The sequence below is a fragment of the Numida meleagris genome, chromosome 1 (assembly GCF_002078875.1).
Source record: "Numida meleagris isolate 19003 breed g44 Domestic line chromosome 1, NumMel1.0, whole genome shotgun sequence".
Taxonomy (NCBI): Eukaryota; Metazoa; Chordata; class Aves; order Galliformes; family Numididae; genus Numida; species Numida meleagris.
The window spans coordinates 105237923-105265001 of record NC_034409.1 but is presented as its reverse complement, the minus strand read 5'-3'; the positions used below and the strand labels follow the sequence as shown (position 1 = coordinate 105265001).

The following is a 27079-nucleotide window of genomic DNA, read 5'->3' as shown; positions in this document are numbered from 1 at the left end:
ATGGTACTAGAGAATTGAAAAGCCATCAGCGATAAAAATTCAGTTCAGAAATATCCCCTACTAATGTGTATCAAATATTTATTATACAATTTTGAGCCTGTTCCAAAGTTCCACCAAGTTCATGGAGTAGGTCTCAGTCTCTGGTGGCCTTTAAATTAGGACCCCAAAGGAATAAATTGAGCTGTGCAATGCCTGTCAGTTCTCTAATGGCCTCCAAGAAGAAGCAATTAATACTCCAATTAAAAGACAAATGAAAGATTAAAAGCAGATAAATGTTTATAATCTAGATAAAGTACCCATATGGGAACTTTGGTCTATTAAAAGGGGACATTATGACACTTGAGAGGACTCCATACCTATGGGAGGAATGGTACTTTCAGGCGGGATATCTTCCCCGCAGGCACACTGCATTGAAACAATCCTGCAGTCACTCTGTTCTCCACAGTCACCTTTCCTTCTGCATACACATGGAACAAGCTGTTCTACAAAGACAGCCCGAACAAATCTTGAATATTTTATCATACAAACTGTTCACAGTAAATACAAGCACTACTACATATAAAAGCACTTAGTCCATGAAAATACACCTTACCCTATCTCCCTTTCTTATGTACCCAACTACCTCCTACCAAGCTTTCCATCTGCCATACACAGCTCAGTACATAATCTGTTGCAAAAAAATAGAAACTGAGAGCCAAAATCTCACCAGATATTGCAGGTCCATTAAAAAGATGTGCTAATGATTTCATTTAAATTATAACAGAACTAGAATAGAGAGCTAGAGACTCTTGTAAACACATACAGCTCTCAAGTCTGATCCTCGTTATGGCAGCCAAGACCAAGATTAGATTCCTCTTGAAACTCTTTTCTTTACACTAGATAAGCATCTTATCAAGTACATCAGAAGAACATTTAAAAAAAAAAAATGAAATACCTCAAGGAGTTTCCATGGAACTTTTTTCCAGATAAAGCCCTTCTCACTTCAGCAGCAAGGAGGTTCCTTGGTCACTAAAACTTGTTTATGATATAAGGTCTTGACATTACTGTTTTAGAATTGCCATGTTCTTCATCTCCTCTTTTTTTATATCCTCTTTTTTTTTTTTTTGTTAAGGATCCAACAGGCCAAACAATCTGTACATTTCAAAATAGTCCTCTAGTTAACAGTGTGTTCCCAACAGCCCAATCTGTGATGCTGAAAAGACAGAAGACAAGTTTTTCTGGTGACTGCAAGGCAACCAAAATAAAATACACAGAAATAAATAAAGCAGTAAATAATCACAGTCATTTACATCCAGAAATTCATACAACATCTTTCACCTGAGGCCTGCAGAATGGAAAGTGTGTGCTGTGGTCTCCTGTTCCCATATTCTTCTGGGTTTATGCAATGCATCATTGTGACATAGAAAACCATATGGAGGTCACACAAAATGACCATGTGTATCTTTCAGGGGATATCTTTCAGTAATGAATATCTCTAGTGATGCAATATCAGCAGCTATCTAAATGTGAACAAGTATAGACTATTTGCACTGCTGAAAGGGGATTTTTGTGACTGAGAAAGACTGTTGTGAGGTTGATGAGGAATAACAGCAAAGTGGCTCTTGGCGCTTGACAGGCACTTAAGGAGGCATCACACATTTGGGACCCCACAGAGGATCAGGCAGTCCCAAGGCAGCTGGAATCTGCCCCTGACTGTACACTGGTAGAGTACCACTCTACTGTATGAATATCTGCTCAGTCCCCAGACAGGGCTCTCTTCGCAGTTCATTATGGCCACTTCCACAGGCACTTGGTGGTGTCAGGACAGGAGCAGGCCAAGATACATTTTCTCATCCATCCCACTCCGGAGCTTGCAGGGAAAGGAGTGCAGGCAAAGGAATCTGGTTGTAGTGCCATCATCTGCTAAGCATGATCTGAACCAGCTCCTCGGGGTGTCTCTGAGAGCCATAGATGACTGTGTAATCCTGAGGTTGCTTCATTTTAAACCACTGAACAAGGAACATCCTCATTTCCCTGAGAAAGCCTGCACCAAGTTATCACTGGCCACTTCAGCCAGATATCTTCCAGGTAGAAACAGTACCATACAGACCAGAATGTTTTATCTCCACTATTCTAGCTATGCAGGACTCAAGAAGATAAGGAAAAAACAATTTTTAAATAATCTAATTTGAGGATGGATGTAACTTACTTAAATGGGCAAAATATATAACAGACCTGTATGTTGTTTAATGATAGGAGAAGAAAATAGCATTGAGCACCATTAGGTGCACTGGCAGAAGATTAGCATTCAGCATATAACTGATGCTGTGAAAGCAAAAATTGCAGGTTAATGCATAAACCCTTTTTAGCATTTACAATACACTTTAGTACATCATCATGTGGCATAATGCCTTTATAATGAAATGCTGTAGCATCACACAACATTTGAATGATGAACCATGCTGATATAAGGGGGATATTCCAAACAGGAGGTGGTAATATACAGCAACAGTATTTTCAATATACTCCTTGTAATTACAGTATGTTCATTCTAGAAAACGTAAAAGTTAAATCTGTGCCGAGGTAGTAGCCTTCTGTACTCCAGACTGTAACAGCTTCAGCTTTCATCATCACGAGTCTGAAGGCTTGGTGCTAAAGGGATCCTGAAAATATTTGTAATCTGACAAGGAAAAAAACATGATTTTCTCAAGGGGTTTTTTAAAAACACTGAGTTTACAGCATTGCAATAAATAACGGAGACATGCCTGGGCAGAGGCCGCTCAAATATATGTGGTCACTCAAATCCCAAGCAAAGTGAAAAATGAGTAGCAAGGTCTTCTAACTCATTTGTGGATAGAGAAAAGTGGAGGAATTCATGCAAATCAAAACATACTTGCTAAAGCAGAACATCTTGCAGGCTCAGAGGCTGAGCTGTAACCATTCTGGCTACAGTTCAGGGTCAATGAGCTTCTCCACTGCAAACTCAGAGAGAAGAAAGTAGCTGTATTCCGAAATGTGGTGTAAACCATCTAGAGCAGAGGTGACACTTTATGTTAATTTTCTATCAGCTTTAAATTGTTCAAGTTTCTCCTCCAAGGAGGAGAAAATGAAGTTTTATTGTGGAAAATTTTTCTTTACAACACAAAAAAAATGGTTCAGAATGGTATTGCTGTGAGCTGCTATGCTACTCAAGAGGCACTTCTTTGTATTAAAATGATGAAACTCCCAATATGAACCATAGGATCATAGAATGGCTTAAATTGGAAGGGACCTTAAAGTGAGAGAACACCCTGAGTTTACTGAAGTCAACAGAAAGATTCACATGGCTTTGAGTGAAGTCCAACCAGATAACTACAAGGGCTTATCACATTTGCATAATCACTACACTGAGATTTTATTGCATCCAGACCACAAGATATTACAATAAATCTATCTCAAGTGCCATATTGATTAGGTTTCAGTGCAGGTTTTCTACTTCCAGACCTCTTTCTCCAGCTTAGTGCAACTGAATGCAAGACCAAGGAGTGGAAGAGGTACCACATGAATAGATCAGAAAGTAGATCCCTGGCATTACAGACAGGCATATACCAGTATGGCCTGAATGAAAGAGCAGCTCCATCTCACCACATCCGCTGCATCTTTGTCTCTACATCTGAAAAAGGGAGCACACAGTTCCCCTAGACTACAGCTGTACTATTCAGTAACAACTTAGACTCATTTTTGAAGCTATTTGCATGGATGGGAGCAATTAGAGAGAAGGCACATCAACAGAGAATCGAGCCCTGCATCTAATGTTGATAATGCACTTAATAGTAACATCCCCACTTTCCTGGAAGAGAGCATTAAACCTGTTCAAAATACGGTATTTTTTTCCAAATGATAGTATTTCTTACCTCCTACATCGTATCTACCTTAATCATCTGACTCCCACATAACTGGCTCAACTTCAATGACAGTCTCCTCTACTTGTTTAAAAGTCATGTTATTTCCACTGCCATCAAAAAGGCATGATTTTCAAGTGAAGTTATTAAGTTTCTAATACAAGGAACACTGCGTAGGTGCTACTAAAGTAGGCACTTAGTAATGGAAAAGAGATTCCCCTCCTTCTAACAGAGGGTTGGATTTTCCTAGGAGAGGAGTGGCCTTCTTTTATTAGGTTTGGCTGTCTCCAAAGAAGAGAAGACTGTGTCCCTTTGTCATCCCAGCAATCTACTCCTGGTTATAGCAGAAAGGAACAGGAGCCCTTTCCTCTGAGGATGAAGAACAGAAAAATACTGCATTGTTTTAACCAGGTTGCTTACATCTGAAGACCTAGAACCTAAACATTAAAGACAACAGGCAGTGCACAAACCCAGCTTTCTCCTTGAGGCACCATAAGGTCAATCCATCTGCCTGTATGCAAACCAGAGTCCAAGTGAACGTGATTTGTCAGAGTTAAGAGCAATTTGATCTGACTCATATGCTTGATTCCCACCCAGCTACCAAGTTTTTCATACAGGACACAGGAAAATTATTTTGGAATAATCTCTGAGGAAATGCAAGTGAAAAATCTCTTCAGTTCTGGCCTACAGCTTTTCACCTCAAGCTTTGTATCCGTGCTGACAGCACCATGGACTTTAATCAACTTTACTGAGCTGTAACTGGTCTTATACCCACCCCCACATGTAAGTACAGACTCTGTCAAAAGACACCAATTTATTAATTTTGTGATGCTGAGTTGAACTGAGAGCTGGGAAATTAATCTCAAACCAATTATGTGTTTTGTGAGAGCTTCAGCTTCTTTTCCACATGGCTCTCTCAGCAGCCATCAAATCACCACAAGTCTTCATTTGCTGAATCCAACCTCCCTGAAGTTTCACTTCATTACCTGTCCATTCCCCCAGATCTTTCATCTCCGCTCAGTCCCTCTGAAATCAGCAGGAGGAGTGGATGGAGGGATGTTCCAGCCACTGCAATATGAAAGGTTTATGAAAACTGTGTTATGCAGCACCTAGACTATTAATGAACAAAATCCTCCTGGCTCAGTCTTAAAACTTCCATTGTTTCAAAACCTGTCAAATCCCTTTAAAAAAAATTACAGCCTTTGTTCAGCTCAAAATTACACTTGACAGAGTGTCAGTTTGACATGCAGGCATCTGTCATTCTCTGACAAGGAGAGAAATAGAAAATAATAGACAACAGGAAAAATAAAGTTTTCTTATCTTCCCCCACTGTCCTCCCTTACGACAGATTCACCTCACAGGGCACAGATGCACATCCGTCTGGGGCCTACCTGAGCCGATCACCTCGAAATGCTGAATCATACGACTGTGCTATTCTGTCATCCAGATTTCCCAGTGCTGTCTCCCTTCACGTAGGCCTTTTCTGACTGTCCTGACAAACAGCAGCCCTTTTGTAAGTGATGCTTTTCCCAGGAAGAAGTGTTCCCTGTTGATCTCATTACGCTCTACCCAGGGAGCTCATTTTTGTCCCCTTCTCAGACAGATCCCTGTTGCTTCAGTGCCTGAAGACTTTATGCAGCACCACTGAAATCTATCTGAAGTGGTCATTCCCATCCCTGCATCAAAGGAAACATGTCAGATGCCATGGCTACTATTCTGCATTTGTATTAAAAAGACAAGGTCAAAAATGTTTGCTTTGCTCTTCAAATGAAAACCACTGAGTTTTAGGAAAACACATGGTTGTCACTGCAGTCTATTCCCCATTCTCTTGCTTTTGCTAAAACAGAAAATTTCCAGTTAGACTATTCTTACCCAAGATGGAAGCAGTCCACAGTCATTCTGTTCCCAAGTAATGAGTGTCTTGAAAATAAGCACATTTTTATTCTTGCTGTACAGATCAAATGACAGGTCCCATGCTTCTGTGCAAGGAAATGGACTTCCCAGAGGCAAGCGCAGGCAAGCCTGAAGGTACAAATCTCTCCTCACAAAAGAAATAGCAGGATGTTTAACAGAAAGGGACAGTGCACAAATTTCTCTGTGGCATATTCTGCTGTCTGCATGACAAGCACAAAATGAAAGACTCACCTAATGTCCCTGTAGTTACACTCACTGAGCACACGCAGTACATAAGGCCTAGGCAGATGTACCAGTTGATATGCAGATAGCATTTGTGCAACATACAGCACCATTGGAGGATTCACAGTCATAAGGAGGAGACAATACTATTCCTGTTCATTATTAGCTTCAGGTTGGTTGTTGCCACAGTTACACGCGTGTGAATATAGGCTTCATGGAGTCTGTCCAATCCTCGTGCTGCATTTATCTGTAATGAAGGAGAACCAACAGTTGTGCTTTAGACTTGTTCACATCTCAAGCTTTGGACTAATTTCACTGAGTTCTTTCAGGCTGGACTTGATCTTTGCAGGTCCCTTTCAAGAGAATTCTCCTCTCCTCTCCCACCAAGTTGTAAAACTAACTAATTTGATTGCTTGGCTATTCACTGATGTTTCTTTTTGTAGACGCCCTGCTCAGGTTGGTTTACTGTGAGCTTGTATTCTACCAGAAGGCAGAGGCAGAGAGCAGCTTTGTGCATAGAATCAGCACCAGTTTCAGCATCTCTCCATGAGCTGGAGTCAGACTGACTTAAGAGAGCAGATTAAAACTGGCCAGCCAAAGTTGTTACTGCTCCCTGCCAGCCTCCTCTTACTGACAAACATTATCTCAGCTGGGGCTGTTTTAATGGACACCATCTCTCCTGCACTGTGTGGTTTTCCAGAATCTTTACAAAACCTTCCAAAAACCATGGGTTGAATCATGTAAGCACAGAGTTTTTAAGTGGGTGCACTGCAAGATCTGGGTAGGTTGTTCAACCCACAGAACTAACTTTTAGACTCCATACAGTGGATGTGTTGATGCTACTACCCCTGATCAGCATCACCTCTCAGATCCCAGAGCTTAGCTCAGTACAGCACGCATCAAACACTGACAGGTGCCAGAGTGCCCAGTGGATATTTGCTGTTTTGTCAGCACAGCTAAGAGAAAGAGGGAAAGAGTTGCAAGGAATCATTTATCTGTTGATGTTTTTACTGCCTTCTTCCAAATATGCGGTCAAAAATGGCATAGACACACATTTACTCTACATTGGGTAAAGGAGGAGTGGCATGGCAATACACTGCTTTGAGGCTTTCAGCACTCTCGCAGTCTTGGAATTATTTACTCCATCAATAGCCTCTAAAATGTTTTTCTCTCTCAGCCTACAGCCCCAAGGCAGTAGTCACTCCAAACCGGGTATATGGTTACGTCTCTTGCCCCACTTCTTCCCCAGAAGCATTTGCTCCACATGTACCAGGGCTCAAGAAAGATCTCTTAGGGCTGACCCATTTTGTCCATCAGTTCCTTGGAACAGGGGAAAAACTCTAGTGATAGAAGAAGATTGCTGTTGTGCTCTTTTGCACCACTGAAGCAGTACAATGCAGCATTAACATGTTGAAGGATCTAGTCCATTAACTTTTAAAATTAGCTTACCAAGGGAGATGGAAGCAGTTGTGAGAAAACAAGACATTTAAAGCTTCTTGCAAATCCAAACTGTCCTCCTCTAAATCATCATACCTCAGTAGTTATATTTGTAACTTTATCTCTTAAATATGATAATGTAAGAAGGCTGCAAAATGAATTTCTCTGAGCAGCTGCCATCTTAATCTTCATCTTTCTCCTATTAGCAACAGAGCTGCAAGCCAGAGCACTATTCACGAGTTGTGCAGAATCAGGGTTCTGATTATACTCCTTCTTTTGAGATGTTTGCTCACAGCAATTTAGTTCAAGATACAATAACCAAAACAGCAGGCCAGCCTGATCTGGCATGAGTGTGGCACTATGTGTAATAGAAATCAGTTGTGATATTGTTGCTAGGTTTTGCAAAAGCTCATGAAGCAGAATGCCACCTTTTTGTGGCATTAAGGGACATGGTTTAGTGATGGGACTCAGTAGGTCAGGTTGATGGTTGGACTTGATGGCCTTGAAGGCCTTTTCCAACCTCAATGATTCTAGTATTCTATGACATGTGCAACTCGGGTCATGACATCCTCATTATCTTGGGATGATTTCATTTGAATGAGCTCTTTTGTTGTCCTTCCCTATGTATTACAACAGTTTGATTCACAAATATTCCTGGTATTCAGCAGTCACATGAAAAACTGGAGAATGTTCCCAAAGACCAGGGATCCTGAAGCACAGTGCCATTCCTATGGAGCCTATTGAAATCATCTCCCATCTGGACTTAAATCCACTCCATTCCAAAATACAAAATGCAGCTAGAAGTTACTTTTTGTTTTTGTGAAGCTTGGGACGGACCTTCACCTTGGATTGGAAAGCCTGCAGAAGTGGGACTTTTGATTAGCACAAAGGCATATATTACAGCTAGAGCTGTCAGTTCACTAGGGGACTGCATCGTATTCCTCTTTTTCATTATCAGTTGGGAACATGAACAAGATATTAATCAGCTGCTTCTTCTCTCATGGACACACGTCAGTACACAAACAACCTGGCTAAGTTCACACAGGGATTTGTTAAATGAAAACCTCCAATCTTAACCAAATTTTGAGGAATGCTCCACGAATTAATGGGCTTGAAACCCAGTCATGGGGGTAGTAAATGATCAGCTGTGCTTCTATCCCTGTACTGGCCTCTGAAAGTGTCACAGGCTCTTTTGCATGCCTGGTGAAATCAGAGCAACCACTTTGCTCTGTGATTAACAATGTGTAAAGCCATAGTTCCAAATTATTTCAACTTTTCAGTGGTTATAGGAGCATTTACAAGAGTGATGGTTGGACTGCGTGCTGCCTATAGCTATCATTTACTAGGGGACTTTCTTAAAGCCAAGTTGTGTAATACTACCCCAGTAAACTGTGCAGAAAGAGAATTATGAGTTGTGCTACAGCATTTATACGAATTAGAAATCAAATTAAGCTTTCTGCACTACAAATGTTTTCATGGGGGGGCAGCAAGTGGGAAGAGGGAGGAAATGCCATTAAACTTTTCAAAATATGTTGATCACAAACACTTCTGTGCCATGATGGCACAGTGGCATTTCACTCACTGTCAGCTGATTTAATCCCATCATAACAGTCTTCCGTGTTTTGTGGTAGCTTGTGGTACATTGTCACCATATGCTTTAAATAGCCTGATCTATACTATACATCAATCCCCAGTTATTATCTTGTAACAATGTTTTAACTCTCCCAGTGCCTCTCTGATGTCTGTTAATTGTCTTCTCACTGCTGACAGTTAAATTCTCCTCTCCTCCCCTCACACGACAGAAGTAATTTTCATTTGATGATAATCAACCTATCTTCATTAAGTATTTGAAGGGACTGAGGATTTCCAAGGCTCACACATCAAGAACTTGTTATTCTGGGTATATGAGAATTGCAAAATCACCGAACACGGTATCTATGCATCTCTGTACACCCGTTCGTGTGTGTGTGAGTGGCACGGCCTCATGTTATCACAGCACCCGCAGGCAAAATCTCCATAATTCTGATGATAGTCATTTTTAAAAAAAACACAATTAAAAGGAGGAGAGAATTCCACTGCACAAGCAAAAGGAAAAGGCTGAGGAAGCAAAATTATGACTCTAGAATTCACATTCCTTGCCTGGATCCATCTCATCAGACTTCTGTCTCTGAAACAATCATCTCCTCAGTTTTGCCATCTGTACCCTTCTCTGCTTAAAGCAAAGGGAAGAATTGGTCTTAGGAAAATTCTGAGCTCTGCTGAGACTCTGGAAATGAGCAGAAGTTTGCTTTGTGTTGAAATAACAGGATCAGAAAAAGAATGCTGTTCCAAAACATTGGCTTTTCATGCAAACTGCATTGGTGCTTCAGCCAAAAAAATCCTTCTGGTTCACATCAAAGGACAGCAGACAGCCTCCATGACCCCACATGGTTGTCAAAACATACGTATTCTCACTACAGTAGTATTTATTTGCTATATAACTTCTGGAGGCCTTGGAGCAAGTCACTGTTCTCTGCCTCAGCTTCCCCATTTGTAAAACAAAAACAATATTTTTTCCCTTCCTTTGAGACTTTCAGAAAAAAAGTCCTGGGAAATAATACCCAAACACTACTACTATTACTGTTTCTGAGTCTCAGTAATTCATTCCCTGCTGAGCTTCTGCGTTCTGATGCAAATTGATTGGCTACATTCTTCACGTTCATTGTTGTATTTGCATTGGCCTCCATTTCCAGTAAAATCAGAATAAAACATGATTTAAAAATTGATAGGAAACAGAGGCAGCAAATCATCCTGGTTGTACCAAACAAATAACATCTAATGTTCTAAGCATATACACACACAGCTTGTGATAGTTCTGTAGTGACTTCTTCAGGCAATGTTTGGGTTTGGGCTTGGGCTTTTTGGGGTTCTGCCCATGCTAATTTCAGATTCAGCAGTCATGAGTTCAGCCTCAGGGGGTGACGAGCACCTACCCACATCAAGGCCCAGATCCACAGTGGTACTCAGAGGAGGGGCAGGACAAAAGAGCCAAGGTGGCACTCATGAAATACCACCCATCCCTGAAGCAGGGCTTTGCTTCTTTTATCTCTCTTTTAATAAATGAAGCTCTGCTTGGAGTATGAAGTGAAGGCAGTTGCACTGTACTTCATTAGGCATCCAGAGAAAACATTTGTCATGGAGGGAGGGAAGAGAAGGACACGGCATTGAGCTGGTTAGACCCAACGTTCCTCCTGTGCTTTCTTGAACTCCCTAACAAGTCCCTTTTGCTAGCCTGCTTTGTCTCCACACTCTTGCATTTTCCTTCTAGATTTTTTGATTTACATTGTTTAAAGGAAGCACAAATGGCTTTAACATCATCCCTGCACTCCTGTAGTATCCAAGTCTGGTCCACTGCAAGAGCGAAGGAGAGAAGGGGTCAGTAAGCTTCCAAAAGGGCTCTGACAAATGCTATTTCTCTTTCCCATCCTAGAGGTTAAGCATTTCTTAGGTACGCAGCAGGAGCCCAGGAATGATGGCTCACAAACAGGCATCTGCTTTGTTGCTTAGGACTTAGGAAGGATCCCATGGATGTCTGTAACTGGAGATGTGAGTCATGTCCACAGTCTGGAACATCAGTACCTTGGTGGAAGATGTTCCTGATTTGAACTGCTTCTGACTGAGACTGGAATCTGGCTTTGTGTTTTCCATTTGCTGCAGCATACATTTTTTAAAACTTTGTGTTAAACACTCATACGAGACATTAGAGGTAGAGCTTTTTAGCCAGCAAGGTCCAGGCTTCATTTTTCTCCCTTTTACCTCTGAAACTCAGAGCCTGTTCTAGCTGATTTTTTGAGAGGCAGGACATTAGCAGAGTGAAGGATGTCCAGTTTCAGCCAAGCACTCATTATACAAACCATATATCAGTGAAGTGCTCCAAATTAGCAGTGGTCTGGCAGCAGTAAAAAAAGCTGCAAGAAAGAGACTGTGTAATTGTGCTTGTCATGAAGAAGAATATAGTCTGCAGCTGGCGCACAGAAACGCCTCAAATCTATATGGGAGTCAGAAGAAAATCGAGTAGGCTGCTAACCTCTAGCTCAACTAGAAGTTAGCAAGATTCCTCCTCCAACTACTACATTCCTGCCACAAACACACAGCATCCTGCTGGTACGTCAGCTGCCTGCCTGCCCAAACATTTCAAAAAGATCTTCTGCAATAACCTCTTAACAACATTTCCAGGCATTGCTTGTTTTTCTTCATTTAGATATATGCATACAACAAAATCCTTGTGAGCTATCTCTTCTGGTAAGAGAGTGCCACCTCATGACTGCTAGAGAGGAATGAAACAACCCACAGAGGTAAAGCTAAAAGCATTCATGTGCCCATGGTCAGGGAGGGCTGCAATAGCCCATCCTCTCTGTTCCTATCAGCTTTCACATAGCACCACAGCATCCTGAGACAAATACTCCTTTGCCAAAGGTGTGCTTTGCGATCATTGTTCTCACAGAAAAAGCTTAGCATCCTTGCTCAACACCAAGCCTAACCTCAACATTAAACAAAAATTAATCCCTCAGTGGAACCATATGAAATTATGCAGGCCATTACACAAGGTGCTTCAGCAGCCCATTCATTGTGTTTCATCCTCCTCTGCAGGATCTTAGGTGCCTCTCTTCTGGGACCTGCACGATTTTGGGTGTGAGCACCATATTCTCCTTACTTGCACAGACAGCTTACCCTATTCCTAGTCACCTCCTCTCAAGCTCAGTAATTTTTCTGTACTAATACAACTAACTTTTCTCACCAGCTTAGGTAAATATTGTTAAGACTATGGAGAATTTTTATGGTGGTGGAAAGTCCTAAGGAGTCTTTCTTCCATAAATGAGGTATGAAAGTCAAAGAAACTAAATCTTTCATGCTCCATCAACGGTTTGAAATATTTGTCCCAAAATCAGGCACAGCACATGGATTCATCTGTCTGTGCCTCACTCAGAGACAGTTAGCTTAAATATTTAAAACGCATGAACAGGGAAAGGAGCAAAATACCCTTTTGCTGGGTTTTGCTTCTTTTCTTTTTTTTTAAATCCTTTTAAATGAATTCAGGCACTGAGGAAAGTGCTAGATTGAAAACCCTAGAGCCTGAAATGTGTGGTTCCTGTTTTTTTTTCCCAGAATAAAAGTATCAGGAGAGTAGTACCAAAGCTTCCCTAAATTCCCTGTTTTACTGCTGCTATCCTCCCTTATTGGACTCATTGCTAAATTCTAGGCAGTAACTAAAGATCTAATTCAGCTCCATCCTCACCACCTCAAACAAAGCCAAAGTCAATTAAAACCAAATGAAATATTAATTTTTCTAAAATGATTATTGATCTTCTAGCAGGTACATTAATAGCACCTATTACAAGCCAGGATGCCACACTGCTAAAATATGGATACAGGTTTTGACATAACTTGAATATTAAACAGTGCTTCAGAAGTGAAAGATTTTGCATCTCATTCCCTAAGGCAGCCAGTTTTTGCTCAGGACTGCATTTCAAAATATGCTGCTAAAGTTGACAGATATCCGACATTATTAACCTGAAAGCATCAACTTATCTTAAGTCTCATCCTATGAACTGAAAAAAATAGAAAAAAATCAAAACGCACTAGAGATTCAGTGGGAGGATTTTAACAGCACAGATGATTTTCTTCTCATAACAGCCAGAAGGGCAAAGAACAGCAAAAGTTCATCAAAAATCTGGGCTGCTTTTAGTCAGGGATTGGTTGATTCTTTTGTTATGGTAATGGTAACAACTGAATCCATACATCTAATTTAAACTTTAATTAAAAATCATCATTATGACGGGTTAATTTTTAAGGTTAATTTATTTAAAAATTTCCCTGTAAAAGATTTTTATAAAGGAGATGACCAGTCCTAAATAACAGCACTAACAATTACTTGATTGCTTAAACTTTATCTCATGGTGTAAATGAAAGGACTGAATGTCTATATTAACAAAACCAACCCGGGTGTTTCTTCTCCCAAAGCAGACACATTAGCTCATTAGTTGCCTTGCTTACTTACTGTAAGAACCAGAAAGCAGTTGTGCTGTTATTAGTCAGTGTATGGAGCTGGACCATTCCATCTCTCCATTCCTCACATCCCCATTCCCATCTGGCTTTCTCAAACAGTACATGAGACAGTTCCAGTGGTGCTGTCAAGAGCCAGAGCTTTCTTCTGAAAGCCACTGAGCACCTCTGAATCTGTACAAGTCCTCCTGGGACTCTTTCTGGTAAAATATAAATTGAAATTACCATCTCTGAAACTAAGATATTTTTAGAAAATTGATTTCTTCAAGCTGTCTCTGCTAAAAGCAAGTACCACCTACCCATGTTTAGCTTATTTTCCAGCCCACCTAAAAGGACGCATTGTTACAAAACCACCCAGTCAATCCCACCAGCAAATTTTGTTGCTTATCAAAAATCCAAGTGATTTTGGATAAAGCATCGCTTATTTCTTCATTTTTTTAATGATGCATTTACAGACATCACGTCTTACCAGCATCTGCCTGGCAGAAGCAAGTGCTTTACCCAACCTCTCTTTCATCTCCTCCTCCTGCTTCACAACAGCTAAACCAGGCTTCAGCAATGCCATTAGCCACAAATCTAGAAACTGCCACCAAATACTTTGTGGGTGACTCATATTTTGCTGTCAAAAAGCTAGTGATCTTTCTCGTTTCCTACATTTTACAGCATGCCAAGCTGCGTGCTCACACTGTTTTGTCTGTAATCCCGAGTTCACAAACATTTCCACAGTAAAATGTGACATTTTTATAAAAAGCTCTAAGTCACTGATCTTTAGCACAGAGCAAATAGTGGATGTTCTATTCTTTTTTAAGTACCGTTTTAAGAAGAGAAACAAAAAACGTCCAGACATGTAAACTCAAATTATATGTTTAAGAAGTCTGTACTGCAAGAAGTGAGAAAGTTCACTTGCATTTTAACAAAATTCTTATCTCACAGGCATGACAGCACAAATGTGCAGCAGGTACAAGCCATTATAAAAATGCTGTTTTCACAGAAATCATCATTCTTAATATAGGTTTTTTTATTATTATTATTATTTTTCCCAGCCATCCCTTGGCATAACGGTGATGTGGGATGTCTTGGTCTATTCTCAGTCCCAGTTACTATTGTGTTCTAAATAGATGTTCCTCAAGGGTGTCTCATAGGCTGTGCATTGTTTAGCATAAAGCCGATACAGCAGTCAGCTATGTTTTTCCACAAAGGATTGCCTCTCTGTTTATATGTCTTAAAGGATGCCATCTTGAAAGAGCTCTCACACAAACAATGCTTTTTCCACTTTCTGAGATCAATACATGAGGATCCACATTCTCAGCACGCAGCCCACAGAACATCCAGCTCTGCCCAATGCCACCCCCAGGCATTGCACCAGGATGCTTGCTTCAAGTGTGTCTGAGCCATTGCATCCTGCAGCATTAGCCTGAACATTTTGGAGAATAAGCAGATTTTATGAAATTGCACATAAAAGCGCAAGTTTTCAAAAATTGGTGGAGTTTATCAAACTTTAGATTTTGAAGTTAGAAGATGCATTTTTCTTTCCTGGGATTCATATCCATCCCATTTCCATCTTCTAGCTCCCCAGAAAGGGGTGGAGAGACAGGAACCAGCTGCTGAGAAGGTGATCTCATTCAGCTTTTGGGTCTTTGCAGATCAGTGAGGAACATGAGCTAGTCTACCTCTTTCTTCCCCAAGATGAGTAATGCAACAGCTCAGGCAGTGGCTTCTTCACCTTCCTGTTATCCAAATCCAGCTTTTCCTGCAGAACCCTTCAAGAGGTGAGGGAAAGAAGAGGGGACTCAGAGTTCCTGGAGGAAGAGAGGCTCCCTTTACATTCTCCCAACTTGAGGTCATGCTGCAAGCATGGCACAACATCATGGCATGCTGGTGTGCAGCTGGGCAACTGCAGTGCTACGAAAACACAAAAATCTTGCCAGGACAGAGGCAGCAGCAGGCAGCTCAGCTGGAGCCTGGTGCCTCAATGCCCACTCCCTACCCTGTTTCATCAGGAAACTGCAAAGCAGGACGTCCGCACAACATGCTGAAGGAGAGAATCCCACCTGTGCTCCAAAATTCAGGAGGAATCCCACAGATTGATGGCAGTGCATTCTGAGAAGGTCAGGATAGGTCGTCTCTTTCATCAGCACTTCACGTTTTGAAAGCGGAGTCACTGAAGATACAGCCATGCACTGCACTCTTATATCCTCCTGCGGTAGATGTCTGGCAGGAGAACTGAAGCATGGTGCTGAGTTGATGTCTAAAATACCACTGAGTCTAATAATGTATTCCAGAATAGGGTATGAAATCTCTGTACTTCTTGTTCCAGAATCATTGAGTGGGACCTCCTCTTTCATAGAATCACAGAACAGCTTGGGTTGGAAGGGACCTCACAGCCCACCCAGCCTCAACCACTGCCATGGGCAGGACTGCCCCCCATCATCTCGGGCTGCCCAGGGCCCCATCCAACCTGGCCTTGAGCTCCTCCAGGGATGGGGCATCTTCACAGGAGAGGGCTGTCTGATCATCTTTGTGGCACTCCTCTGGACTCGCTCCAAAACCTTTACATACTTCTTGTGCTGGGGGCCCCAGGCCTGAACTCAGTACTGCAGATGGGGCCTAACAAGGGCAGAGTAGAGGGGTAAACTCTGAGAGCCATCTCTGCCACGTGCTTCTCCCTGTGGTCAGATGCTGCATTGTTTGATATATTGAATTTCCCAGATTTAGTCAGCATAAAAATGCAATCACCGTCCATTTGAAAAGGCGCAGCTGAAAAAATGATTTAAATTCATACACATCGGGAAGCTTGATTTGCTGGGCAAGGCCTGAATATAAGGCTAAATGAAGGTTAAATATTGGCTGAATAGTAGTTGTACTGTGTCTTTGAGAAGCTGTTTATTGAGAATGTATATGGGTACTGTAGCTAAAAATGGCAGCACACTTGGAGATTGATGTAGATAAGCTTTTCTGCCTTCAGCGCGTAGCATTTCTCAGACTAAGCTCAATGTAACCAGAAAGCAAGAAATTAGATACAAAATATTCAGTGAAGTGAATTTCATGTACTCATTGATCCTTGTGGGTCCCTTCCAAATCAACATACTCTATGCTTTTCTAATTCTTGAAAGGAGAAATATTAAGTTAAATATTTCTAATGGAGCATTTTTCCATTGGAAAATATCATCTCAGTGACAATGAAATCCCCCACTTGGGAAAAAAAAAAAAGTGCATTTTTTTAATATTTTGAAAAAGACTAAAATATGATCATCTTATTCATGTTATATAAGTACATCAAGTTTGGAAAAGTCAGAATGAAAGCAGGATGCTTTGACTGATCCAAGATGAACTTTGTATAGAATTTAGAATCATGGAATCTCTGTAGCACACTGCTGGTGCTTAGTAAACACAGGAGCAATGCTCAAACACAAGCACAGAAAGTCACTGTGCCATACCAGAGTTTAAGAGATTAGGTGCACGTTCATCTCATCACCTCAATATTAGTGCCATCATCAAGGTGTTTAAGTAAAGTTCATCTATTTTCTGACCTGTGCCTGAGGTAAGGTGCAAAAGTTGGCTCTGATGCTATGAGCCAAAATTCCCTTTTTATTTATAACTCCTACAGTAATAGTTTCATCATGAACGCTGGTATAGAGGCCACAGGAATTAATCTCAAGGAGTAGAGGATTTTATAATGTTTACATTTGGTTTTAAAAGGTTCTTGTACAAATGAACCTTTAGACAAAGCAAATTGAAATCTCTACAGTAATACTCAGAAGAGGATGTTACAACTAAAGAGAGGCTGAAGGTAGTGTGCTAGGACACACTGCACCTGAAAGTCTCAGCTCCCAGCTGAGACCCCACACAAAATTCAGTACTCATGTAAAGGAGCAAAAATCTCCTCACCCCAGAAATGGGGACACCACTGCATTCTGTGGCCTCTCCACTCCTCAGCTGCTGAGATCTCACTCCAAGCTGAACCGTGAAGCAAACTTCCCATGCAAGGACTGAAGCTGGTTCGATCTTGTGCAGCAGCAAGTCTGTCTCAGAGGAAATCCTCATTAAACGGAGCCTCAAAATCCACTTGACGTCACCATCAGCCAAGAAGATGCAGTCAAAAGTTGGCTGCAATAATTGCCCCCCCCCCCCCCCATTTCATTTAAATACATATCTTACAAGTCATTTTTTTTATCACAGGAGCAGAATTTGAAAATAAAATGTTCTGTTGTCATGAAAACTACCCCACATAGCACAAAAGCTGAGTGTGGCTGTTCCTATGGGTAATCTGCAGTACGCTGACCTAGAGCTGAATACTGCTGTTTTTCAGCCCAAACATGTATTTGACTCTATGATTCTTATTCCCCTAACATTTTGACAGTGTTTTATTTTTGATTACTCCCACCACAAAGTCAAATAATACATGGTAAGTGTACATGACATTGTATAATGGATCATGAAATCTAAATTAAGTGTGCCGTGAGGAAAGGCATCGAGTCACTCTGGGTTACCACACCAAATCTTTATACCACTGTGAGACAGTGGTAAGCATAACCCTAAATAGCAGCAGACAGCACGAACAATCTGTAACCTCAAAATAACTGCACAGGGCAACTTCACATGTGTAATGAATGTGGAGATATCATCAATTTCATTATTAACTCTAGGCAGTCAAAGGTGGGGTTGTAACCTTACCCTCATATTAGCAACAGCTTGAAGGAATTATTTTGTCATTTTCGTAGACTGCACTTGCAAATAATAAGCTTGATAAAACCTCACATACTAACTGCAAGAAAAATTACTGATGGGATGCACAGAAACTGAGCCAGCCCATGCTACCATTCAGCCAGAGGGAGCCACCTCAGCCTTCTCTCCTAGATTGCCTGGAGAGGAACACGTCAGGAGCCAGAACGTGGTCCCAAATTCTTGTCGAGGCAGCCTGGATGTAATGTCATGGATGTGAGCAAAACCTCTACAGCCTAACCCATGGATAAATACACAGCATCTTCACCCTGGCACAGATACCTTGGGGCAGTAGCTGTGTGTCAACTTTAAGGGGGACAGAAAGTTGCTTAGCAGGCTGCCTTATGCTCACAAGACACTCTTCACTCTGCAGTGCAGCTCAAGGCTCTGTGCTGCTCAGCTCCTCACCTGTTGAACAGGAATAATAAGCATTTAGGGAATAAATAAAATGTTAGGCGAATTGGCTGTATGGTAATGGGATAATCCAAAATAGTAGCTAATGTCTGATTTCAGATACATGGAACTAAGCCAGCACTGTCAGCAGGATCTTTTTGTTCCTGTTTGAAAGCAAAACTGTGAAAATGCTGCAGTGTTAGCTTGGACACTTTAAAAAAATCTCCTTCCCCAAAACCCATAATTTATTTTGCCTTCTGTAATGTAAAAAGGGCCAAAATTCAGCTTGCAAAGGGCCAAAATTCACTCTGCATAGTTCTTTCCCAGGAAATGGGACAAGAAGAGCATAGGAATGGTATCCACAACAGTGCAGTTCTTCCAGGAGGAAGTGGCAAGTCTTTTATGACTGTGGATACAGCCCACCAAGTTCTAACTGCACATTAAGCACAATTTAATAATAATCATAATAATAATGTAATATGGCTATTAATTTTATTTCAGAGGTAATTTGCCCGGCAACACTGAGTTATGATGCTGCAGCCTGTGTAAACATAAAATAAACAGACCAAAACACTGCTATTAAGTAAGACCTATGAGAAAGCTACAAACACAAGGGCTGATTATGTGAGTTTAGAGGAGTGAGACAGCCAAGGGGAACCATCAGAGGTCTCATCAGCTCACATTGTGCTGAAAGTCCAGCGTGCAGCTAGATGAACAGGTGCAAGATAAAGCCCACAGCGGTGCAACCTAATCCCGCTTCTGCCTTTCTAACGTGCCAGGGAGCAGAGACAGATGGAGCAGGAGGCTGTGGAGCTGCCTCACAAGGATTTACAGGGGCTGGCAGCTGCCCCGCGCAGCCGAGATTGTCCTTCAGTCACCACAAGCCACCCTGGCTTCACTTGACACCCCTCAGCCATGGGGACTTAGCAGGATCTGAGCATCCAGTCTCAAGGTCTTCAATGCACTGCAACGCTCCTGCTTGAACAGACCACTCCTTCCAGTTACAGTTGTAATTAATCTAAAATGAATTATTTGGGTCTCCTAATTTCCCTGCTAATTTTGAAGAAGTCCAATTAATGCTGAGCTAAGAAGCTCCAAAGGCTCCCCATCCAGCATTCATCTGCCCGGAAGGGATCCAGTTGAAGTGAAACACTAGTCAAAATGTCAAACCACAGTTATTCTTAAAGGCATTGTACAGCAGATCTCTGGCTACACATAAACCACATGATTACTAAATAAACCACGCAATACTTGTAAACCTGAAGTCTAAAACACCATCACACAAGATACAGCCTCATCCACAAACTTCAGAATTTAGAGCAAATAATGAGTCACGTTTCTTTTTTAGCACAATTTAAAACAATGACATATAATAAAAAATGTGTGTAAATTAGATAATATATGGTAAAGGAACAAGTTCAAGGAACCCTGGGCCAGCACAGACACAAGCTGGTAAACCCATGCAATATAGCCTTGCAGAAACCTCTCTGTTCTGCCTCCAGATGCACGCAGGTTCACTGGCAATCACTTCAAGGGTCTCTGCAACTGTGGGACATTTTATTCTGGAATTGCTGCGCTCCATTCACAGACTCTATTCTATATTAGTAATCTAAGGTTTTAAAGCCTTTCTCAACACACACCCCTTGCTAGATTTAGTCTTTTTCTTAATTTGAACTTGTTTGCTTCAAAAATCCTGACTCTTTCATTCTAGCCCTGAAATTATTTTGTCTAGCTATGGAAAATGAACAAGTATTAAATCATTGTGGGAATGGGAGACTAAATTAAAAAGCAGAGATGGGTCAAAATTTCAGATTTGGCTAGATTTTAATGAACTGTAACTCAAGCGTATTTCTATTAATCTTCTTGACTTCTACAGAAAATTGCTCCTTTCTTTTCCAGTGGTCAAATTAATGTTTCCTAAGCAAAACAGCAGGAACAGTGTGTACTTGGTTAGAGCACAGGAAGATAACACTGTTTTGGAGGCACTTCGGTATTTTTTAATTTAATCTTAGTGCCTTTTTAATGAAAAGTCCAGATTTTCTGCTCATTTTAAAGTTAAATTTCTCCAGGAAAGGAATTAGAAACATATGAGTGTCATGGATGACACACTGCTTGAGGACAGCCCATCCAGGGGTAACATCATACCAAAGGATCTGGTGGGAAGCCAGACCAGAGATGGATCTGAGATAGCAGAAAGACATTAGGACTGGCTGCTCCCAGCCCTCTCTGCCTCCAGTCTGGTAATGCCGCCATCTCTGTGTCAAGGATGTCCTACCAAACATCACATCCATTCTTTTGGCCATTCCAGAATTCTGCATAGGGACGCTGTTAGTGGGCATGGTTATGATGGGTTGATGGTTGGACTAGATGACCTTAGAGGTCTTTTCCAACCCCAACAATTCTATAAAAGGAAACGGTCCTTTGGGAAGGTGCTGCACATCTAGTGCATTTGTCTCTTGCATAGTGCTCTGTGGGCTGTCAAGTTCCTCTGTCATTTTGTGTGAAGACGATCTCCTTTAGACTAAAAATCATACAGGAAATCTCACAGTGAACAATTTGGTCGTATGATATCTGGTGTCCTTCCTTCCTTCACACCCATGAAATGAACGGTAAAATGGTAAGATCTTTGTATTTCTGTTTGTGCATGACTTGAGAAGTGAAATGCAAACATGACCTGTGCTGAAAAACCATGAAAAACAAAGACCTGAGTAGTCCAGTCAGGGGAAGACAAGGTAAGCAGAGCAGAACTATGTTCTCTTTTCTAGCAAGTAGAAAAAGTGAGGCAGTTTTCATGCTAAAGCTTGTCCTGAGAGTCACCACTCCTCAGCATCTGCGATGTGGAGAAAAGTACTGGAGAAGTACCACAGCATGGGAAAAGCCAGCAAATGGTTTTGTAAAAATAGCAGTATAAATGGAAAAGGTTGAGTACCAAGAATAGTAGCTTTCACCTGTCAGAAATGAGTTACCTGAGCTTGAAGAAAAGACTTGAGAGGATGAGGGCAGAATTATCAAGAGCAGCTAGCACAGCCCTGAAAAAGATCAGAAACATTCAGCTATCCACATCTGCTCTTCCTGAAACTCTCCATGTCACTTCATATGGTAGAGAAATAATTGTCATTTCTAGAGAATGTCATTTGTACACCCAAATGAAAGATTTTTTTGTTGTTTACCTTCTAAATACCTGATGTGTAGGAGACTTATCCAGAGGATATATATCAGTATTTAATAAGTATTTGACATATAGTATTTAACTGAGGTTTGCTTAGGAACACATAGCTAATAATGTACAAATAATTAAAGGAAAGCCATCACATCCTCTCCATGAAAACACATTTTGTTGAGAATATGCATTTGCTTCATAAATTCCTTTCTCCTGACCTTATTCCTAGTCTGCTGAGTTTCCCCTTCCATTACTGAGCAACAATATTTTATTGTTGTACTTCCCTGAGTTGTCTGCTTCAGATGGGACATGTTCTCCAAGTCACAGCTCCCCACCATGTCCAGATTTTTTTTCAGTCAGAGGACAGCCTGAATTAGAGTTTGAACTCGGAATGGCTGCTTATCTCCTTGTCTCTTAATACGACCTAGTACTTTACAGATTTGTTGTACTACAGCAGCTGCTGGAACGATGTTCAGCAGAGCTATGAAGGGAAGGTAACAAAGAAGATACTCCCAGTCATCTAAATTCAACACCACACACAATATTACAGTGTCCCCTAGGAACTTTGCTGATGTTTGTGCATTGACCACCAGCCCAAATATCAAAGCAGTATAGTTTAACTAAAATGTGGCTCCAGCCACTTAGGAAACCAAGTCAACCTGTGGATCACAGGCTCAGGACTTAGCTCCAACAGAGAAAAGGTTTTGCAGAAGCTTCTCAGCCTGGGCAACTGCTGAATGCGGTGGTGTGGGTTCGTTACACAAGTCATCTGTCAGGGAACAAACGGATGACAAAAGGAAATCACATTCTCAACAAGCAGTCTGAGACTCAGCAGCAGGCAAGTTATTCATGAATTAAATACAGGAAGAAGAACGGCATATAATAAAGAATTGTTAAGACTTTGGTCACAGATGTACTGCATGTTATTATATGTACGCATAGAAGGAGAAGCCTACACACCATAAAATTACTTTCTAAGCTCAACCTCATATGAGGTCAAGACTATTACTTTTCTGGCATGTGTCATTTTACATACACTTCTCTGGCTATTTGAAAAAATAATTAAGGTTTTGGGAAAGCAGTGGGTCATTATTACAGCACTTCTTCCTTCTCTGTTACAGGAATGACATGCCAAGCTCGAAGTTCATATGTTACAAGTGAGATCCTGTGGGGTTATCGTTTCACCCCTGTCCTCACTCTGGAGGATGGATTTTATGAAGTTGACTACAATAGTTTTCATGAAACATATGAGACCAACACCCCAGTTTACAGTGCCAAAGAGCTGGCAGAGATGGCCAGCCGAGCAGAACTGCCCCTGACTTGGTCTGTTTCCAGCAAGCTGGACCAGCATGCTGAGCTGGAAACTGAAGAGGAAGAGAAGAATCAAGAAGACCAAAATGAAAGAAACGGTGATGTGGCAAACCTAGAGAACGAGTCCAAAGTGTAGAACCAGAGGTGTAAGGGCCACATGACCATCTTTAACTTTTCCCTTTATGTTCCCCCTTTATTTCTTCCACACACTTTTATTTTTCTTCCTTGTCATCATTAATTCTGGGAAAATAAATGCTTCAGATGTGAAATATCTACCTGCCCAGTTTAAACTCAAGAGTTTCACAGACTAAGCTAAGAGGTAGGTTAAAGCTGCAATACCCATTACTTTCACTGGAATCTCCATCCCCACCCTGATAACGACTGCCAGCTTCCTCTGCACCTCTCTGACTTCAGACCTCCAGGTTTCCTCAAATAACAAAAAAGCCACCGGAATCTAAACAAGGTAAATAAAAAGGAAAGACTAATTGATGTTCATCAAAGCAATGGGCCTTGGCTCCAGTTTTTTTTATGCATTTCAGGACAGCTTTGCAAACTGGATGACAAGCCTCTGTAAAATGGGCCTTGCAGCTTTAAGAGGATGGTGTGCAGAGGGATCTGCAACCCAACATGATACTGTACATATGCCTTATGTAATTACTTTCTCTTTACATTTAGTAATAAACAACGCATGTACAAAAGTACTGTAGTAAAGAACTTCTAAATAATGTACATAGATGTGTAATTAATATAGGTTTAGAAAATGAGTTCTAGAAATATTGGGATGCAAAAACAAACTACCCCTTGAGTAAGCACTTCTCTTCTAATATCCGGAGTGTCATATCGATTCTCACCCCTATATCTCTGGCTCTTTTAGTGCATGACATCTTCTTCAGTGTACCAGACTGGCAGCTATTTTAGAGTACCTCACTGTTTCCCAAACAGGTCATTTTATTGACTCTAAAAAGCCATAAGTCTGGGAGAGGGCAGGGTAGAAAAATTGTAACATACTTACTGATATACTGTGAAAATGTTTACAAATAAGGCAAATCATTCCTGGGTATTTTCTCAGCAGTTCAACCTAAATTTAGACTGTGGCAAACAAGAATTTCCTGCGTACTCTTAATCTAGCAAGCATGTTTCATGCGGAGGTATCAGCCTTTATGTGCAATATCTAGGGAAACCTCTCCCTTCTCCCCACTCAAACCACAGGATTTCAATTAAGCGGTTTGATGCACGAACGGCACAGGCCACTGAAAACCGAGTGGGCCTGTCGCATGCAGATGGCAGCTACCCAGCCGGGAAGGAAACAGCTGAAGCTGCAATGGAAGAAATTCACTCGCCAGCAGCACCGGTGCTTAGTGGGTCCCAAAAAATCACAAAACAGGTGCCATCCTTGGGTGACAGGCTTCAACAGGGCTTCTCAGCAAAACACACAGATCCTGCCGCCCGCGCTCAGGAGAGGGGAGTCTATACATCAGCTCCTTGGCTGCCATAAACCACTGTAAATCCTATACACCCTAACTTAATGACTTCAGAATTGCCGGGGCAGGGACAGCTTGCATAGCTTACACCACAACGTCTGCATCCGGAGCAGAGCTGACCCGCTCAGCCTGCGGGTCACGGCCAGGCCTGTATGCGCTAAGTGCCACCCACTCAACACGGGTCACGTTGCTCTCAGTTGGCTTTCGCCAGGCCCATCCACAACAACGTTTCCATCAGTGAAGGAAAGGAAGCTGCAGCCTTAATTTGTTTGTTTGGTTTTTTTTTTACTTTTATACCTGCCTACTCTGAAAAGAAGGAGCGCACTGAAGGGAGTCCAAAGTATCTTTTGTACAGAAACATTTACATTAAAATGGGAAGAAAAGAAAAAAAAAAATCCTCAGGAGAAACTCAGTGGGCAGGTGGAAATTTTGCACTGTGATATAGCTTTCACTTCAACTACATACCTATTTCTTGCTGAAGCAACTGCCCCTTGCTAATTTTTACCAAGAGTGACTAATCCATGGGGTTGCGCAGGTCCTCCTGCTGTGCTTAATGCCAAGGAGGAAGAGCAGGAGGTGGGGAAAGGTTTGCACACTGGGAATGGGCAGGGCAGGCTGGATAGGAAGTCTTGCTTCAGCCCTGAGTATCTTTTCAAAAGGCTTCCACAGAGCAGTACGTCATAAGTAATTGTTCAGAATATGGATTTTCGTTCCATCCACCCAGGATGGCTGATTTTATCAACTCTGTAAAGATTATTTACACTGAGGTTTCATGAGATACAACTCCTTCTGCTGCAGACATTTTAAAGCTTGGTCTTCTGCCCCAACACAAGAACCAGCCAAGTCCTCCCGTTGACCCACCACAACCCATCTGTAATGTCACCCAGCACTTCTAAGGCAGGGTCACCCCAAAGCTCTGCTGGAAGACAGAAGCTCTGCAGCAGAGAACCCAGGGATAGCACGTGGGTAGCCAAGAGCCTGTGTGTGTCAGTCTGCAGTCCTGGCAAAAGGTGCATGAGCTGAAAGCAAACCATTCCTCTGAGGATAAACCTGCTTTTTGCTCTTGGAATATACTGGGCCCCTCTGTAATTCACTGCTGCAGTTTAAGAAAAGTTTGTGTTAATTAGAACAGCAGCTCAGGGCCCTAATGAAACCTTTTTTGTGTCCTTTAGCACAAAAAATAGACTTTACGCCACTGGGGCATGCGCATGTGTAAGCTATATTTTTGTGAATAGGGCACTTCAAGCTTAAGGTGTGTGTGTTTGTCTTTTTCTCTCTCCCCTTCTGTATTTTATTGTCTTTGGTATTCATGTAGCACGGACTGTAAAGTTTATGAAATCTCATTTTTGTAACATAAGCTTAAAAAAATAGAAGCCTCCAAAGCTTTCAATGGGGAAGCTTCACGTAAACTTTGTACTAGAATGTCCCTATCAAACACCTCTATTTTTCTACAATGATTGATTAAGCAGTTTAACAATGTATTTTGTGTCAATGATTTCAACTGAACTGGTAAAAAGACAATTAAGAATTGAATGCTGTTAATTAACAATGGATTTTCAAGCCGTATATGCTGAGTGGCGTTTTCATTATAACAACCTGAGAACTTCATCTCCTAACCCTAAGCAATATCCTCTGAAATATCAGTGCCCTATGGGAATAGTGTTGGAAAATCACTTTTGAGAAACATGAGTAATGTAATATTTTTACTTAATTGGCTACATAACTCATCAAAACCCATTCTATCTCCATATACTTCACTAATACATGTTGATGTCTTTGTCTCAGTGTCTCTTGTAATTTGCAGGAGCAAAAGAATTTTCAGATATAAATGTGGACTTGCAGTCATCTACTACAGTACTCAGTTCCTTCTATAAACAAAAATGCTGTGGACATTCATATAGACTTCATACACAGTACTGCAGAGTCATCTCTTGCTCCTCCTCACTCTCTCTAGATCTTTGTCCTACACAGCTACAGCCATTGCCATTGATGTGAGACATTCCAAAAAATGTAAATATGGTGATCAAGGTGAAATGTCTGCTTCTGTGACTGGCTCGCTGCAAGCTTGTACATCTCTACATCTGCAGAACGTGCAGAGTGGACTTCACAGCCCTGAGTTAGCAGAGCTCTGAGCATCTTTTGCCACATGGAGGAAGGAGGTGGTATGCCATAGAAGGTTCCCCAGCAGGCAGCTACTGAATCAAGCAGTACAGCGTGCTTGCAAGGGGTAAAATTCTTGATGGACAGTTTGGAGTTACCAGACAGGCTCTGGGTGTACGCGCTCAGCTCTGGTGCACAGAGGTGCCTAGTTCCGGTGTTGCCCATATTCTTCTTCTGCAGGTAAAGCAGCTCAGGCCTTTTAAAGACAGGGAATAAATCTATCTTCTTTTCAACAACAGGGCACAAGTTCCTGTTTTGCTCAACTGTGTGGCATTAGACTACTGAAGAAAGGGAAGACTTGGGCTCAGTGCCCTCTTCAGAACAGGGACGTTCAAGCCTACACCCTGCATCTCCCAAGAAACAACCTAGCCATAACA

General features: G+C 41.5%; 1 protein-coding gene across 1 annotated transcript in view; it reads left to right on the top strand.

The window, feature by feature from the left end:
• KCNJ6 (potassium voltage-gated channel subfamily J member 6) overlaps positions 1-23664 on the top strand; it is a 37878-nt gene extending 14214 nt beyond the window's left edge. Inside the window, exon 2 of the mRNA XM_021405488.1 lies at positions 22872-23664. Within this exon, the coding sequence (XP_021261163.1) occupies positions 22872-23197 (326 nt within the window). The 3' untranslated portion in view covers positions 23198-23664. The remainder of the gene's footprint in view (positions 1-22871) is intronic.